The sequence below is a fragment of the Thunnus thynnus genome, chromosome 9 (assembly GCF_963924715.1).
Source record: "Thunnus thynnus chromosome 9, fThuThy2.1, whole genome shotgun sequence".
Taxonomy (NCBI): Eukaryota; Metazoa; Chordata; class Actinopteri; order Scombriformes; family Scombridae; genus Thunnus; species Thunnus thynnus.
In genome coordinates, this window is record NC_089525.1 from 35158121 (window position 1) to 35177507 (window position 19387).

A 19387-nucleotide genomic window follows, 5' to 3' on the forward strand; every position below is an offset into this window, starting at 1 on the left:
CCGCGACGTCAGTCAGCTGTTAGATATATAAATGTAATCAGTGTTCTGATTGTGATGTTAATCAGTCTCTAAATAAACACTGTTGATAACCTCAGAGTGTTTTAAACCACAGAAAGACAAAAGTTCTCTTTCTAATAACTTTGAAGGACTGACGATGACGACTGAGCGCTCTTCACTTTTCCCTGACTGACCTTTTGACCTTTAGTGACTCCCCGTGCTCTCTGTCTCTCTGCAGGTTCGTCTTCTTCTTGGATCCGTGTAACATCGACATCGTTCAGAGGAAAATAAAGTCGATGGCTCTGTGTGTGTCTCTGTGTCCCACTGAGGAGCTGAAGACCTACCAGGACCTGAAGAGGTTCGCCATGAGCAACGGTGAGGAGACGCCTACTGTGTCTGCGAGGTCACCTAAAGGTCACCTCAGGTCACGTAAAGGTCCTACTAAAAATGATTTTTAATGTAAGATTTGGCCAAAGTCATGAGATTTATGAGGATATTCCTCTCCAGCTGCTCCTGGTGATGTCACTCCCTCAGTGCTGTGAAACATTTCACTTTCTCTCTCTATTATTACAGGACTTAAACCCTAAATTTGACCCTAAACATGCTCAAAAACTCACCAAATTTGGCACACACATCAGGTCTGGTGAAACGCTATCTCCTCCAAGGGTGTTAATGGTATCGGCTTCAAACTTTGATACATGACTTATGACACTATGCTGAAGAAAAGTTGTTAAAAACTTTGTAATAACTCGAACGGTTTGGATTTAATAAACCCTGAAAGTTGCAGTGCCACATCACCCTTACAATGTAAAGCAATGGGGAGGCAATCTATGGGCATGAACTTTATGTCAAACAGAGGCTTCTGACGTCTAAACTATAAGTCTGACCACTTTCAAACCTGTATCAATGGATTCACCACGAAATTTCCTACTAAAATATGATTTTTAATGTTAGATTTGGCCAAAGTCATGGGATTTATGAAGAGATTTCACAAGAAGCGTACTCTAAAATCCTCCTCTCCAACTGCTCCTGGTGATGTCACTCCCTCAGTGCTGTGAAACATTCCGCAATACACACTCATTATAAAATCACAGGAGGAGCAAGAAAAGACTTTAAAACTCACACTCTAATATCTCAAAAACAATAAAAGATAGAAAACACATGTAAATTCAAGATTTGTAGGTCAAAGTCTCGTGACTCATTTAAAGTTCAAATGAAGTTTGTATCTAAAATTATGTGGAAGCAGTAAATGTTCAAAAAGGTGTGGGTTCACTCACACTCTCCATTCAAATATATGAGTATTTTTCTGTGTCCAGCTGCAGTTACTTATTGTCTCTACACACCTGACAGTACACATGTCAATCAAACTTTCAAAATAAAAGCACACCACACTTCCCTCATTTTTAAAAAGCAAAACAATCTGATCATGACGGGCCAGAGTGCGAGGTCCCGACCAACGCTGCTCGCAGCTTTAATTATATATTTGGTGTCGTGACTCACATGAACATCCAGTTTGTGGCCTGATGGAGGTTCTCCATCACGGTCACGGTCGGCTGGACGCTCGCCATCACCACGCACTGATGATTCTAACAAAGGCAGCGTTAAAGGTCGGTGCCACTCGGCTCTGTTCAGTGTTCGTTGCTGAAATGTGACAGCAGACAGTTGATCATGTGACGTCACAGGCGGCCATTTTGTTTTTGAAACCGGCCACTGACACAGAGGCTCCAGTTCGTCTGCAATATATATATTTAATATTATTATATTATATAAATATGAATATTATTATATTATATATTTAAAGGTGTGTTTGTTAAGATTTAAGCTGTTTACTAAAGATGAAATTAATATCTGACATCTGGAATCACTGAGCAGCCAGGACCAGTTAAACCAGGACCAGTTAAACCAGGACCAGTTAAACCAAGACCAGTTAAACCAGGACCAGTTAAACCAGGACCAGTTAAACCAGGACCAGTTAAACCAAGACCAGTTAAACCAAGACCAGTTAAACCAGGACCAGTTAAACCAGGACCAGTTAAACCAAGACCAGTTAAACCAGGACCAGTTAAACCAAGACCAGTTAAACCAGGACCAGTTAAACCAGGACCAGTTAAACCAAGACCAGTTAAACCAGGACCAGTTAAACCAGGACCAGTTAAACCAAGACCAGTTAAACCAGGACCAGTTAAACCAAGACCAGTTAAACCAGGACCAGTTAAACTAGGACCAGTTAAACCAGGACCAGTTAAACCAAGACCAGTTAAACCAGGACCAGTTAAACCAGGACCAGTTAAACCAAGACCAGTTAAACCAGGACCAGTTAAACCAGGACCAGTTAAACCAGGACCAGTTAAACCAAGACCAGTTAAACCAAGACCAGTTAAACCAGGACCAGTTAAACCAGGACCAGTTAAACCAAGACCAGTTAAACCAGGACCAGTTAAACCAAGACCAGTTAAACCAGGACCAGTTAAACCAGGACCAGTTAAACCAAGACCAGTTAAACCAGGACCAGTTAAACCAGGACCAGTTAAACCAAGACCAGTTAAACCAGGACCAGTTAAACCAGGACCAGTTAAACCAAGACCAGTTAAACCAGGACCAGTTAAACCAGGACCAGTTAAACCAAGACCAGTTAAACCAAGACCAGTTAAACCAGGACCAGTTAAACTAGGACCAGTTAAACCAGGACCAGTTAAACCAAGACCAGTTAAACCAGGACCAGTTAAACCAGGACCAGTTAAACCAAGACCAGTTAAACCAGGACCAGTTAAACCAAGACCAGTTAAACCAGGACCAGTTAAACCAGGACCAGTTAAACCAAGACCAGTTAAACCAAGACCAGTTAAACCAGGACCAGTTAAACCAGGACCAGTTAAACCAAGACCAGTTAAACCAAGACCAGTTAAACGCCGTCTGATGTTCAGGCGTCGGACTGAACGCCGTCTGATGTTCAGGCGTCGGACTGATCGCCGTCTGATGTTCAGGCGTCGGACTGAACGCCGTCTGATGTTCAGGCGTCGGACTGAACGCCGTCTGATGTTCAGGCGTTGGATTGAACGCCGTCTGATGTTCAGGCGTTGGACTGATCGCCGTCTGATGTTCAGGCGTTGGACTGAACGCCGTCTGATGTTCAGGCGTTGGATTGAACGCCGTCTGATGTTCAGGCGTTGGACTGATCGCCGTCTGATGTTCAGGCGTCAGATTGAACGCCGTCTGATGTTCAGGCGTTGGACTGATCGCCGTCGTCTCTTCGTGTGTTTGTGTTTCAGGATCAGAACTGTGCTCCTACGAGTTAGCAGGTCATAAGTATCCTGGTCTACCTGAGAGATTCTCCAAATGTCCCAAACTTCCTGTTCCTCCCAGGTAGGTCCAGCTCTTCACCTGAACCGCCCTTCCTTGTGTCTGACCTTTGACCTTGACCTTTGACCTCTCTCTCCTCAGTAAGCCGCTGCCGGTGTTCAACCGCTGCACTCCGCTGGATATTTCTTGTTATGCAAAGTTTGCGGAGGCCGTGGTGACGTTCGTCAGCGATAACAGCGTTCTGCACCGGCTGATCGCCGGCGTCGCCGCCAGCAAAGAGATCATCATCGGGCTGTGTGTGCTCGCTCTGGGTGAGCAGCTGAGGGGCGGGGCCACCTGCAGAGTCACAGAGGGGCGGAGTCACTGCAGTGTCACAGAGGGGCGGAGTCACTGCAGAGTGTCACAGAGGGGCGGGGCCACCTGCAGAGTCACAGAGGGGCGGGGCCACCTGCAGAGTCACAGAGGAGCGGAGTCACTGTAGAGTCACAGAGGGGCGGAGTCACCTGCAGAGTGTCACAGAGGGGCGGGGCCACCTGCAGAGTCACAGAGGGGCGGGGCCACCTGCAGAGTCACAGAGGGGCGGGGCCACCTGCAGAGTGTCACAGAGGGGCGGAGTCACCTGCAGAGTGTCACAGAGGGGCGGGGCCACCTGCAGAGTGTCACAGAGGGGCGGAGTCACCTGCAGAGTGTCACAGAGGGGCGGAGTCACTGCAGAGTCACAGAGGGGCGGAGTCACTGTAGAGTCACAGAGGGGCGGGGCCACCTGCAGAGTCACAGAGGGGCGGGGCCACCTGCAGAGTCACAGAGGGGCGGGGCCACCTGCAGAGTGTCACAGAGGGGCGGAGTCACCTGCAGAGTGTCACAGAGGGGCGGGGCCACCTGCAGTGTCACAGAGGGGCGGAGTCACTGTAGAGTCACAGAGGGGCGGGGCCACTGTAGAATTTACACTTAAAAAAAGACAAAAACATGAAGCGATTATCAAAATATTTGACTCTACCTTTAGCAGCAGCTCAGAGCTCGTCTGGAGCTTTCGATATTATCACATGATCTTCATCAGCAGAGTTGTTGATTACAGACGATCAGATTTCGTTTGTCTTCAGTCCAACATGGAGGAGAAGTCGACGAGAAGTCGACGAGATGCTCAGAACAACGGGAATTTAAACATTTACAAATTGCTCCATTCTCTGAGGAAGATCATGTGATATGATTGAAAGCTGCGGAACAGATGATTGTGACAGACGATGACGTTTGACCTCTGACCTCCGTCTCTCTCCGTCAGTCCTCTCGATGACCCTGATGATGATCATTCGTTACATCTCGGCCGTCCTCGTCTGGATCCTCACCTCGCTGGTCGTCCTCGGATCGCTGGGTGAGGGTGCTGGAAGCGTCTGCTTCTTGTATCTGGTTTGATGTTTTTGTGTCTTCACACTGAGGTTTGGTGGGTGTTTGCTAACTGGTGTAACTGGGACTGTGTTCTGGCCTCAGCTGGGACCAGTGTGCTGTGGTGGCTCTACATCGATCACCGTCTCTATGGAAACGACACCACCACTAAAGTGACGAAGGAGGTGAAGGAGGAGGTGAAAGAGGAGGTGGAGATCCGCAGAGACAATGGCCAGGCGCTGCTGGTCTACGCCATCGCCGCCACCGTCTTCACCGTACGTATCAGTTTGATCTGCATGTGTTACTGTTTAAAGATTGTTATTGATTATTGATTCCTGATTGATTCTAATGTCAATATGTGAGAATTCAACAATCTGATATCAGATTATCTTTGACTCTTTAAATGTGTTTCATAAAGAATCAGTGAGTCATTTCCTGTTTAACAATAAACCTGTTTGATGGACAAACTAATGATCACTGATATTGATCAGACACTCATATTGATAGATGTCTGATCGTTGATATATCAGTCACAGGAACCAAACCACTACTTTTACTACAATACTTGAATTACATCAAGCTCATAATACTTATGTACTGATTCTTCTTCTCTGCTGATATTTATGCTGAAGTCTGATCAATATAAATGATTGACCTCAACAACAACAGTCAGTCAGTCTCTGTGCTGCTCTGACGTTTGTCTGGCGTTTGTCTGATGTTTGTCTGGCGTTTGTCTGACGTTTGTCTGACGTTTGTCTGGCGTTTGTTTGTGTTTCAGATCATCCTGCTGCTGTTGATGCTGTTCATGAGGAAACGTGTGGCTCTGACCATCGCTCTGTTCCACGTGGCGGGAAAAGTCTTCATCCACCTCCCCCTGCTCACCCTGCAGCCCTTCGTCACCTTCCTCGCCCTCCTGCTCTTCTGGATCTACTGGGTCCTGGTGCTGCTGTTCCTGGGAACCACCGGTCAGTCTCAGCCTCAACAGGAAACCTCTCAGCAGATCATTGGCTGCTGCTGTTTCTGATCTTCTTCTCAGCTCTTAAATTTAATCAAAGAGTGTTTTTTCTTCCTCAGACCGTTTCAGCAGAGACGCTTCAGAGGACTGAAGAGTTTTTTATCCTGTATATATAAAATACTGCTGTGTGCCCTCCAGTGGAGATCAGACAGTACTGCAGAATCAGCTGATTGAGGACAAACAACTTGTTGAGTTTCTGCTGCTCGTTTCTTTCTCACCATAAAAACAATCAAATATTTTATTCAGAAACTTTTCAAATGTGGAAAATTCATAGAAACAAACCAGTAAAACAACAGACTGAAAGCAGCTCGACGATCAGTCTTGATTAGTGTTTTAAACACAATGTTCTTCTGATGTTCTGCTGATGTTCTGCTGATGTTCTGCTGATGTTCTGCTGATGTTCTCCTGATGTTCTGCTGATGTTCTCCTGATGTTCTGCTGATGTTCTCCTGATGTTCTGCTGATGTTCTTCTGATGTTCTCCTAATGTTCTCCTGATGTTTTCCTGATGTTCTGCTAATGGTCTGCTGATGTTCTCCTAATGTTCTCCTGATGTTCTCCTGATGTTCTCCTCATGTTCTGGTAATGGTCTGTTGATGTTCTCCTGATGTTCTGCTGACGTTCTGCAGGGAACCCAGTCCAGAACGAGGAGACGGGTCTGACGGAGTTCCGGCTGACAGGGCCTCTTCAGTACCTGACCTGGTACCATGCTGTGGGTCTGGTCTGGATCAGTGAATTCATCCTGGCCTGCCAGCAGATGACTGTGGCCGGAGCCGTGGTCACCTACTACTTCACCAGGTGAGTCTACACCTGTACACACCTGTAAATACCTGTAAACACCTGTACACACCTGTACACACCTGTAAACACCAGTAAACACCTGTAAACACCTGTACACACCTGTACACACCTGTAAACACCTGTACACACCTGTACACACCTGTACACACCTGTAAACACCTGTAAACACCTGCACATGCCTGTAAACACACCTGTAAACACCAGTAAACACCTGTAAACACCTGTACACACCTATAAACACCTGCACATGCCTGTAAACACACCTGTAAACACCTGTAAACACCTGTAAACACACCTGTAAACACCTGTACACACCTATAAACACCTGCACATGCCTGTAAACACACCTGTAAACACCTGTAAACACCTGTAAACACACCTGTAAACACCTGTACACACCTATAAACACCTGCACATGCCTGTAAACACACCTGTAAACACCTGTAAACACCTGCACACGCCTGTAAACACACCTGAACACATGTAAACACCAGTAAACACCTGTAAACACCTGTCTATACCTAGTCAGTCCTTCCCACACAGACACTACACACCTGTTCAGAGCAGTGCATTATGGGATCTGTCAGCCAAACAAACAGGTCTCTTCTTCTATGGAGCTGTAAAGAGGATTTTATGTTTCAGGGACAAGAACCGGCTCCCGGTGACCCCCATCCTGTCCTCAGTCCTGAGGCTGGTCAGGTATCACCTGGGCACCGTCGCTAAAGGATCCTTCATCATCACACTGGTGAAGATCCCCAGACTCATCCTCATGTACATCCACAACCAGCTGAAAGGAAAGGTACAAAACTTTATTAAACAGCTCGCAGCTGACAGGCTGAGGGACAGCTGTGATGTCATCATATTTAACCAGAAGATATCAGCTGATGATCGTTGTTATTGATTACTGTCGCCGGCAGGAGAACGCGTGTGCTCGCTGTCTGCTGAAAACTTGTATCTGCTGTCTGTGGTGTTTGGAGAAGTGCCTCAACTATCTCAATCAGGTAACCAACAAACTACCTCTCCTCCTTCACTCTTCATCATCATCATCGTCATCATCATCGACCTTTTTACTTTTATAACATCTATATTAACAAAACAACTCATAATATTCCAAATAATATCAAGAAGATTTCTGTCAAAAACACCACGAAACATAAGAAGAGACTTTATGTGATGCTGACAGAATCATTTCAGTTGTTTCAGCGTCTGAAAACAAAAATACAACAGAAGAAGAAGTTTCGTTGTAACAGAACACAGCAGAAAATGTGAATGTTACATAAATGATAAATAATACATGTTATTGATTTAGTTATTGATTGGTCATTACAGAGTCTGTTTTATTTCCCAGAATGCTTATGCAGCCACAGCCATCAACAGCACCAGTTTCTGCACGTCTGCACGTGACGCCTTCGTGATCCTGGTGGAAAACGCTCTGCGCGTCGCCACAATCAACGCCATCGGAGACTTTGTGCTCTTCCTGGGGAAGGTGAGCTGATCTGGATCTGAGCTGGTCCTGGTCTCAGAGTCACAGCCAGACGCGCTGTGTGAAATACCGCTAGCGTCTCCTGCAGGCTGTAGTCTTCATTTCTTCTTCTTTGACTGACAGACGGTCGACTGACGGGGCTCCTGTATTAATCTGACATGAGGACACATGGCGTCAAACACAGCAACCACTTAGCAACACCTTAGCAACCACTGAGTAACACCTGAGCAACCACTTAGCAACACCTTAGCAACCACTTAGCGACACCTGAGCAACCACTTAGCAACACCTTAGCAACCACTGAGTAACACCTGAGCAACCACTTAGCGACACCTTAGCAACCACTTAGCGATACCACAGCAACCACTTAGCGACACCTTAGCAACAACTTAGTGATACCACAGCGACCATTTAGCAACACCCTAGCAACCACTTAGCGACACCACAGCAAGCACTTAGTGATACCACAGCGACCATTTAGCGACACCTTAGCAACAACTTAGTGATACCACAGTGACCATTTAGTAACACCTTAGCAACCACTTAGCGATACCACAGCAACCACTTAGCGACACCTTAGCAACAACTTAGTGATACCACAGTGACCATTTAGTAACACCTTAGCAACCACTTAGCGATACCACAGCAACCACTTAGCGACACCTTAGCAACAACTTAGTGATACCACAGTGACCATTTAGTAACACCTTAGCAACCACTTAGCGATACCACAGCAACCACTTAGCGACACCTTAGCAACAACTTAGTGACACCACAGCAACCACTTAGTAACACCTTAGCAACCACTTAGCGACACCACAGCAAGCACTTAGTAACACCTTAGCAACCACTTAGCGATACCACAGCAACCACTTAGCGACACCTTAGCAACAACTTAGTGATACCACAGCGACCATTTAGCAACACCCTAGCAACCACTTAGCAACACCTTTACCTGTTTGAACACACTAACTAAGTCTGTTGGGCAAAAAGGCCGAATGATGTAACATGATGTAACCACCTGGTACCAACTCAGCCTGCAAGGAACACCATGATAACTACTTCCTAATGCCATAGCAACCAACCATAGCATCACTTAGAAACAACCTAGCAACCACCTGGTACCAACATTGCAACTGCTGTCTGTTCATGAAAGGATGAGAAACACTGTCAGTTTAACCACACACACTTCCTCTCAGCTGATCGCTGTCCATCCTCTGTGTGTGTGTGTGTGTGTGTGTGTGTGTGTGTGATGTCAGATCCTGATTGTCACGTCGACGGCGTTTGCCGGCGTCCTCCTCCTGAACTACCAGCGGGATTACGCCGAGTGGCTTCTGCCGCTCATCATCGTGTGTCTGTTCGCCTTCCTGGTGGCTCACTGCTTCCTGTCCATCTTCGAGATCGTGGTGGACGTCCTCTTCCTCTGCTTCGCCATCGACACTAAGTACAACGACGGCACTCCAGGGAAGGAGTTCTTCATGGACAAAGCTCTGATGGTGAGGCAGCAGCACGCTAAACTCGACGTCTTTTATAGAGATGAGTTCTGATAGATCCATGTCTGATCCATGTCTGATCCAGTCCTGGGTTTGTAAAATACACAGATTCATCTAACGAACACCTCAGTGTTCTCCTGATCAAAGATCAATAGAAAACAGCAGAGCGTCTCTGTTGAACTGACAGTTGAGATCAGCTGCAGATAATTAACGTAAATTAAGATGAGTGTGTCTCTGAAGGAGAGTTGGGTACCGTTCCCCATTAAACCAGTACTGGTACCAGTACTGGTTTAATGGAATTCAGTACCAACACCCAGCAGTACCTTTTACGGTAGTTTACTCTCTCTGTAAGAAATAATAAATAACAAAGTAATACAACTGTTATTACTGGATACCCATATGTTTATGTAGGATTAGCATGCTAGGCTAACAGTCCGTCAGCTGTGTGACTTGCCCAACACGGTACTGTTACACCTTCTTTTTATACAGTCTACACACAACATCGGCACAGCTATGCTAATTGTGCTAGCCATGCTAACTAGCTGCTAGCTAACTCGGCAGCGATGGATCAAACATGAATGAGTACTGGGTGCTAGCTCACTCTGTAACAACGCTGTACGGCTGCTGTAGTTTCTTCTGTGGACAAACGATCAGCTGACGTCTCACCGCAGTTCAACTTTGACTCGTCATTAAAGGACGGATACTTTTCTTTTGTTTGTTGTCTTTGAGGTTTTTACATCATTTTGTATCCAGTAGTCAAATGTGAAAATCAAATAGTAAAGAAAAGTAAAGTACATATGTTTTAGTGTCAAATACTATTTTCCCACGTGACCGGACGAAGGATCCAGTCCTCAGCTGTTACTGGGAATCCACACAGGAAGTGAGATGTGAGCGGCGTGTTAGCGTTCTGTCATCCAATAAACACGAACTCCGTTTTCATTAAACAGCCGTCTGTCACCTGCTGACCAGCAGATAAACTGTCTTCAGCAGGATGACTGGCAGCAGACGTTCACTCAGCCCAGCGTCTCTCACAGACAGTCAATACAGATACAGCGTCAGCGCTCCGTCCCGCGTCGCTGCTTTATGCTAACGGCTGAGTGGACGTTTCCATTTGAACAACCCAGAAAAAAGAACACAGATGGATCTTTGAACATGTCGAGTTTGATGATCAGACTTTTTACAAATTCAATTCCCTCCCTGTATGACCCCGCCCCACCCGTATGACCCCTCCCCTCCCCGTATGACCCCGTATGTCCCCTCCCCTCCCCGTATGACCCCGCCCATCACCATATGACCCCGCCCCTCCCTGTATGACCCCGCCCATCATCGTGTGACCCCGCCCCTCCCCGTGTGACCCCGCCCCTCCCTGTATGTCCGTCTCTGCAGGAGTTCGTGGAGAGCAGCCGGCGGTTGGAGCGAGCGGTGGAGCGTGGGCGGAGCCGGGTGAAGGAGGCCGTGTCAGAGGGGGCGGAGATGAAGCCCATGGTGAGTGACAGCGGCGGTGGAGGGGGCTGGGCCAGGCAGAAGAGCATGTCACAGGAGGAGGAGGCAGGGGCGGGGCCGGAGGAGGGCGGAGGGGAGTGGGAGGAGCTTCAGGAGTTCCAGGTGTATTACCTGCTGGTGGGCGTGCTGGTGGACTGGGTGCTGACGGAACAGAGCAGCTTCGTCCTCTGTCTCAGCGAGGACGTCGTCCTCTTCCTCTGCGTCTACCTGCCCACATCCACCCTGTTCCTGTTCGTCAGCCTGCTGCACACGCCAAACCCCTCCTCCTCTACCGCCACCACCGCCAAAGCAGCCGCCGTCACCGCCGCCAGCTAACACAGGCATGCTAACAGACACGTGCTGACAGGCATGCTAACAGACACGTGCTAACAGGCATGCTAACAGACACGTGCTAACAGGCATGCTAACAGACACGTGCTAACAGGCATGCTAACAGACACATGCTAACAGACACGTGCTAACAGGCATGCTAACAGACACGTGCTAACAGGCATGCTAACAGACACGTGCTAACACAGGCATGCTAACAGACTGTGCTAACAGGCATGCTAACAGACACGTGCTGACACAGGCATGCTAATCTGACTCCTCATCATCATCCTCTTCATCCTCTTCATCGTCTTCCTGTTTATTTGTAATTCATTTTTTACTTTTGTATCTTTTATATTTAAAATGTTTTTTAAAACTTGTTTTGCAGCTCTGACTGTTTTTATTTTCTCGCCGCCGTGCTTTACGGACTCAGCAGACAATAAACGCTGTGATGTCACAGGCTACATAGAGGACCACAGTTTGGACCACCAACCACAGATTTCACCACGTTGTGGTCTGTTTTACAGACATGAACAGATGAAAGTCATTCAGACTTCATTAGTGTTGATTAACGAGCCGACTGATTAAAGTTTATTAACTTTACACAGAAGGTGTCTGCTGGGTCCTAGCTTCCCACCACAGGTTAATAAACTCGTACCTGCGTTCATCTTCTCACCAACTTCCTGTTCTGACCTGAGATCATTTCCTCTGGAGTTCCTGAGAAGAGTTCATACTCTGAGATCTAAAAACATCGACAACGTTTCAGCCAACAGAAATAAATAAATAAATAAATAAATAAATAAAGGTTGTTTATTAGAACTCAGCTGCGGCTGCATGTTGCAGATCCGCACGGAGCCCCGAAACTGACACAATGTAGTAAAAGTACAAATCAAAATCCAAATAATAGAACTGAAAACACACATAAATAAATAAATAAATAAATAATAGTGAGACTTGTAGTTATTGGTGGTAAAATGAAAAATAAAAAGCTGTTTTTGTTACGAACTGATTGAATGTTTGAGGAAAAGGTTTTTATTTCTTTTAATGCTTTAATTATTTATTGGCTCCCTCCAGAATTTCAGTGTTTTTATGATTATTGAGGCCAAAAATGTTTGATTTTCAGCAGCTTTTCTCAAAAACTGTGACTCAGTTTGTGATGTTTTGTCTCTTTTTTTTGCAATAAAATGTCAAAGTAAAAAATAATGTGATTTATTTAAACTGCAGCCAGTGAAGAGTCGTACGTAACGACTTCCTGCAGATCACACAAACAACATGAGAACCATGAGGACTCAATGTTCCATTTATAACCTTTATTAAATAAACTTTCAGCTCAACATCAGCAGCAAATAAAATCATCAATAATGTTATTAAAATAAATCTAGTTGGATGTTTGAGGCAGATTATGTCTCCTGACTCACTGAATCAAACCTCATCTGGGAACATTTGGGAACAGTTGGGAACGTTTGGGAACATTTGGGAACATTTGGGAACAGTTTTTGTAATTTAGTGACGTTTTGTTAATTATTGGAATCACTGACTGACGTCTTCTTCATGTTTCAGTCGACCTGATGAGTCTTTTAACATTTAAATCTGACAAATACAAACAATGAGAAACGTTTTGGGAGATGTTTGGGGAACCTCGGTCTCAGGTCGGACTGGCGGCGTTCAGCACCACCTGACTACCCATCATGCTCTGCTTCATTTCCCTCATAACCGCCTCACTGCTCCACCTGTCGTCTGTTCCACCTCAACCTTTTAACCATGTGACTCGTTTCCTGTTTCAGGCTCCGGGGACGAGTTCAGCTTGACCAAAATCAGCCGCTGGGACTTCTTAAAAAAAACAAAAGAGACATTCCAAATGTTTATTTTTACCAACGTGTAACATGTTTACTATGGTTTCACTCCAGGGAAAACGATATTTTAATAAGAGACTGTAAAAACGTAACAATGTAATGAAGCACTTTATATTGAAGCGCTGCAGATTTTAAACCGGCTGATGCATTTTTTCGTAGTGATGTCGTTTTTTATAAGACTAAAAGCGTCTGGTGTCACTGAACTCATCGTCTGCGCTCACACTTCAGCTCTAACGGCTCCTCGGCGAAGACTCCTCCTCCTCCTCCTCTTCTTCTTCATGTGTCTGTTTGGAGACCAGCTGCGGACCGCCGACAGCCAATCACACGGACTCTCTCACCTGGACTCCATGTTGGATCAGGAGCGCTGTGATGTCATCGGGGGGGAGGGGGGAGGGGGCGGAGTCTCCAGACAGGGTTAATAGCAGCCATAAAGCTCCCCGTCTGATTGGTCAACAGACAGATTCTACTGTAAACGAGAGACGACGGGACGCACCGCGAGCAGATCGATCAATAGATCAGATCGATCAATAGATCAGATCGGACTCCTGGTTCAGGTGTTCGGGTCTCGGGTCATGTGACCTGTAAACGACCGATAAGTTCCGTCTGATGTTTGTTCGAGCTGCTCGCCGTGTGGCGCCCGTTTCAGACTCCATGTTGGACACGTCATCGGGGGGGCGGAGCTTCTCCTGCGTTCCACACGGCGGCGGCGGCAGAGACTCAACAGACCGTTACAACCTGCAGAGAGAGGGTCACATGACTGACGGCTAAACCACCGGGTTAAACAACGAGGCTCTGACGCAACGTTAGATTAACGTTATTAATACGTTACTGTGAGTCAGCATCAAACACAACAAGCTGTAACTGAAACTGATTATTATTATTATTATTATTATTATTATTATTATTATTATTATTATTATTTCTGATACAGAATAACATTAAAAGATCAAAGTTATTAACAATCAATAACAGATAATAATAAAAATAACTGTTTGATGCTTTTATACGTTTTTATTTGAACATTAATTGATCTGATCATCTTTATATTCTGACACCAGTTATAGTTTATTGTAGAACACTACAATACCCATGAGCCTCGGCTGCTGTTGCGAAACAAAATGTGTCGCCATGGTTACCGAATTCACTCAAAGAGAACTGATTTAATCTGCAGATATTAAATAAATTGAATCTTTTAATCTTCTGTCGGCTGTTAGCAGATCACATGATCACATTTTAAGCTCTATGATTGGCTGTTTCTTGCAGAAATGCATCTTGGGAGTCGTAGTTTGTAGCTTCGATATTTTTGTACCGAAGCTGTTCATGTTTCATGTTGATCAAACTGTAGAAGAACTGAGGGGAAGAATTAAAACATAAAGACATGATAATAATAATAATAATAATAATAATAATAATAATAATAATAATAATAATAATAACAATAATAATAATAATAATAATAATAATAATAATAATAACAATAATAATAATAATAATAATGTAATCAAAGTACTGTAAATCTCATTTTCTGCCTTTTTAAAGATGTTTTTATGTTCAAAAAGGAGAAAAATGAATGAAAACAGACAAAAAGAACAAACATGAACAAACTGTACTGAAATATCCCTCCAGTTGGGGACAGAACCAGCAGAACCAGCAGAACCAGCAGAGTTAGCGCTGGACGTCCGGCGGTGAGAGTAAAAGCTCGGCTGTGATTGGCTGACAGACAGGACCAATTAAAACTGATGATCTGATCCATTCGGTCCGATAACGTTTCCCCAACATGAGAATGAAACCAGACAGATTGATCCGGTGGCGACAGACTCGACCAGCAGCGTGAAGTCGTTTGGTTTGATGTAACAACGTTCATTAATTAATTAGTGAAAGTTAACGAGGTTCAAAGTGTTTCGCTGCTACATTCTTTAGTTTTTCATTTCAACATTTGTGTCGTTCAGATTCGTCACAACTAGAAGAATTAAGATCCGTTCAGACTAAACGCCGACGTCGCTGGATTCACACCGTCGACCAATGAGAAGCCGTCCTGACAGAGCTGACCTCTGGTTGGACGGAGAGTCCAAAACAGGAAGCTAGCGTAGCTTATTAGCTGTGTTGCTAACATCCAGTATTATAAGAACTGATACGGGACTCAAAGATGGCGCCGCCTAATGAGAATGAGGCCCCGCCCACAAGTTCCCGCTCAGCCCGTAGACTTTACATCGAGATGACATCACACGTTTTAATAAAAAAACCTCCACGGATTAAAAACGCCTGAAAGAAAAGAGTCATCAATGACGTTTCCTGCAGTACCGCCAGCGGCCACCGGGAGGAGCTGGCGGCGGGCTGAGCGGCGCCGGATCCTGGTCGTGTTATTGATCGGTGGTTTACACACAGACAGGAAACACGGTGCTGATGTTAGCGACTGAACTAACAGACGCTACGTTTCTGGAAGTTTAACTTTGCGTCTTTTTTAATTGAAGAATTTTTTTCTTCTTCACGGCCTCTTTTTCCGCAGTACAAGGCTACCAAAGACTACTCAGCTGTCTCTGTCACGTGACCCTCAGCTCGCAGGTCGTAGCGGTCCGTTCTCTCCGTTTAGTCGGTGACGCGGAGTCTGACGGGCGTCGAGCGAGCGCCCCGTCAGCCGGCGGCGTCTACCTGGATCTCACTTCCTGTCCTGGAGCTTCGACCCGCGTCTCCCCGCCGGCGTCCGAAACCTCCCGAACATTCAATCAAAGAGTCGCGTCCGTCCAACGTCAAATCCAGAGAAGAAGAAGAAGGCGGGAGACGAGTGGGCGGAGCTTCCTGCGGAGGTGACAGTCAGCAATAAAACAAACTGCATCATGTGACCACGTCGTCATCATCAACAAACAAACAACAACAAGTCTTCCTGCTTCTGTTCGTGGTAACTAAACTTCATCTCCATTCAAAGGTCACTTACTCGCTTTTCCAGAGCTTTCAACCGCCTGTGAGATGCAATTAAAAGCCCAGAAAAGTTCAGTAAGTGGACCTTTGAGTTGTACTGTTGTATTGTTGGTTCCTGGTGACTAAATGTCGACGTGTGATGAAGAGAACTGCTGTTGCTCTGCTGCTTGTCCGGTTGCCCAACATGTTGCCGGTTGAATCCAAACGTCCGACTGTCAGACGTGATGTGTTCACTGTCATCACGTAAATTCAAGTCGTTGGCTCATTTTCTTTAGTTGTATGAAACTAAACTTTAACAAACTGATCAACTGGTTGCTGCTGTGAATGAACCAACAGTTTGTTTTCCTTCAAGGCTTCATCTTCATCTTAAACTTAAACAAGGTCAAAGTTCAGAAACTTGAGGTGAACGTATGTAGAAATGCTGCCTGCAAGTCAGAAGTCAGGGCTTCAACCTTTTTGTTCTCATATTATTACGACTTTCTTTCTATTAATATGTCGGCTTGTTGCCAATAAAAGGCCTTCTGTAGCCTTGGCTGCCAAAGTGGTTGCTGAGGTGGTTGCTAAGGTGGTTGCTAAGGTGGTTGCTAAGGTGTTTCCATGTGTTGTTCAGCTCCAACATGTACGGATGGATTTGAGAAGTTGACATTTGGAGTAAAGAAGGAGAAGAAGAAGTGAAATCCTGCTACTATAGTTTGTTTACGTAGCCTCCGGAGCCGGAGGAAGCTTCCTGAAAGCTGACCAATCAGAACAGAGTGGGCTCATCAGGAGGCGGGGCCTTAAAGAGACAGGAGCTAAAACGGCCTGTTAGAGACAGAGGCTGAACTGAGGGGCTGCATAAAGGACCAGTAGAAGATCAATAAGCAGGTTTTATTCCAGTAGAGCCTCAGAATATAAATATAGAGGCTGAAGATGAAAAAACAAAACAACGAAGAAGAAAGTTTTGAAGGAAATGTGAAAAAATAAATGAACGTGACTTTAAAGGAACATTTGAAGACATTTGAATCATTTGTGAGGTTTGTGGTTGTGATGACGGACGGTAACGTCGTCTGGACGTCGTCTGGACGTCGGGACGTTTGGATTCAGCCTGACGATGGAGTCACTTTGTTGTGTTTCTGATCTGAAGGAAAGTTTGTTTCTGTGATGATGAACATTGTTCTGTGTGATGAAACCGCTGCAGCTGATTGGCTCAGACCGGCAGCGATGTGTTTTCTGGCTGCGACTGTTCCCATAATGCACCTCTTTCACTTCCACATATAAAAACCTGTCTGTCAGACAAACTGAGGAGCTTCTGACGTTACAGCTGATGTGAGTTTTTAAAAGATCAAACCTGCAGATTTTACACAGAAATTCACATAAATCACATTATTTTGTGGAAGATCTCTGAAATATTAAGAGCATGTGTGTGTCGCGACCACAGGACTCGACGCTCCGAGCATGTTAACTAATTGCACTAAAGATGGAGTTCATTCAAAACTGACGTCCGTTTAAAGTAGCTGTAAAGTATTTTAGATCAACAGTGTTTGTAGCTCAGATATTAACACAAACAAACAAACAAACAAACAAACAAACATTTATTCATGTTCAGACGTCCAGAAAACATAAAACTAGAAGAGCAATCAGCAAAGATGGAAGACCTGCTTCTTCTCACGTTAGCTCCGACCATGTGATCATGTGACCATGTGGTCATGTGATCATGTGACCATGTGATCATGTGGTCATGTGATCATGTGGTCATGTGATCATGTGATCATGTGACCATGTGGTCATGTGATCATGTGACCATGTGGTCATGTGATCATGTGACCATGTGATCATGTGACCATGTGATCATGTGACTGTGTGATCATGTGACCATGTGATCATGTGGTCATGTGATCATGTGACCGTGTGGTCATGTGATCATGTGATCGTGTGACCGTGTGGTCATGTGATCATGTGACCATGTGATCATGTGACCATGTGATCATGTGACTGTGTGATCATGTGGTCATGTGATCATGTGACAGATGAACCTGCTGACTGCAGGAACTGAAGAGTTTCATTCCAACATCTGATAAACTGATTATTGATGGAAATTGATTATTTTTTAATCATTGATGTTAAAACAAGTGATTAAAAGTCTTCAAACGTTGTTTAAAACATAAAGATGTTTATAATCTTTTCTTTACTTTGAGATTTTATAGAAACACTTTTTAATTTTAAAATATATTTCAACTGTTGGAACGAAACCTTTCAGCTCACCTGCCGATCAATAATCATTCATCAAACCCAACCAATCAGCATGCAGAGGAGAAGCTGTCGGGCGGGATAGAGACGCTCCAATCACAACACGTTTACACCCGTTATTGATCCGGTGTCCTGATCACCTTTTAAACCCAAACTCTACTCCAGATGTTGTCATGTGACACGTATGAACAGAACGACCGTCGCCCTCGGCAACGTACGTCAACGCAGACATGAAACACAACTAACAGTTACTTTCATCATCAGTTATTCTGTCGATTATTTCTCTGATCATCATTTCCTGTTCCATGAATTATGTGATTGATTGATTGATTGATTGCTGATCAGTGATCAGTTTAACTAAACAGGAAATATTAGTTCTGATTTATTATTATTATTATTTATATCTCCAAACATCAATCAGCGCCTAATCAATAGGAGCATCCCTAACTCTGCGATCACTTGTCATCTTCCTTCCTTTAGTTTTTGGTCGTCATGGTTACGCGTTTTAACCCCGAGGAGCAGATGGCGGCGAAGCTGAACGACTTGCATGTCCATGTGTTTCCGGCTCCGTATCACAGCGCGGCGTCTTCGTACGTAAACGTGTGAATAATCTGCTGTTAGCGTCGCAGCACTAAAACTCAGAGTCACATGACTCTTAACTCGTTGACTGACAGGTGGCTGCGTAGTTCAGACTGTAGGCCGGCGCCGCCGCGGGCGTCAGGCGTAACACTAGTGTTTAGCTTTTCTCTGCAGTAAGTCGTTTGTAACATGAAGAACTTTTTCTTTTGTTCTGGGTTGATTTTTTTATATTTATCATTTCTTATGTATATTTGTTTTTTAAGAAAAATAATAAAATGGAATATTTAAATCTGTTCTCGTCTGTTTACTGAAAACCTGCAACCTGATAAAACAGGAAGAGGAAACGAGATTCTGTTACAGTCATGAATGATGTCACGACTGTTTACTGCTGAATGTTTACGTCTGAACAGAAACTTATTGATCTTGTTGAATCTCATTGATGATCCTCATCAGTTGATTCACTGATCAAACCATTCTGATTATTGGTTGTGACAATCAATAGTTATCAATAGCTAAAGAAACAAAATCACTGC

The 19387-nt window shown here is 44.8% G+C and overlaps 1 protein-coding gene across 4 annotated transcripts in view; it reads left to right on the forward strand.

Moving 5' to 3' along the window:
* slc44a1b (solute carrier family 44 member 1b) overlaps nucleotides 1-19143 on the forward strand; it is a 43436-nt gene extending 24293 nt beyond the window's left edge. For 2 of the 4 annotated variants that reach the window (XM_067598289.1, XM_067598291.1), the window contains exons 4-15: nucleotides 236-372; nucleotides 3267-3360; nucleotides 3439-3608; nucleotides 4577-4666; nucleotides 4783-4952; nucleotides 5456-5642; nucleotides 6321-6489; nucleotides 7135-7291; nucleotides 7410-7493; nucleotides 7841-7978; nucleotides 9235-9471; nucleotides 10855-19143. In XM_067598289.1, the coding sequence (XP_067454390.1) occupies nucleotides 236-372; nucleotides 3267-3360; nucleotides 3439-3608; nucleotides 4577-4666; nucleotides 4783-4952; nucleotides 5456-5642; nucleotides 6321-6489; nucleotides 7135-7291; nucleotides 7410-7493; nucleotides 7841-7978; nucleotides 9235-9471; nucleotides 10855-11286 (2065 nt within the window). In that variant the 3' untranslated portion in view covers nucleotides 11287-19143. The remainder of the gene's footprint in view (nucleotides 1-235; nucleotides 373-3266; nucleotides 3361-3438; nucleotides 3609-4576; nucleotides 4667-4782; nucleotides 4953-5455; nucleotides 5643-6320; nucleotides 6490-7134; nucleotides 7292-7409; nucleotides 7494-7840; nucleotides 7979-9234; nucleotides 9472-10854) is intronic. The other 2 variants (XR_010929472.1, XM_067598290.1) reach the window with 2 other exon arrangements.
* The last annotated feature ends 244 nt before the right edge of the window (nucleotides 19144-19387 follow it).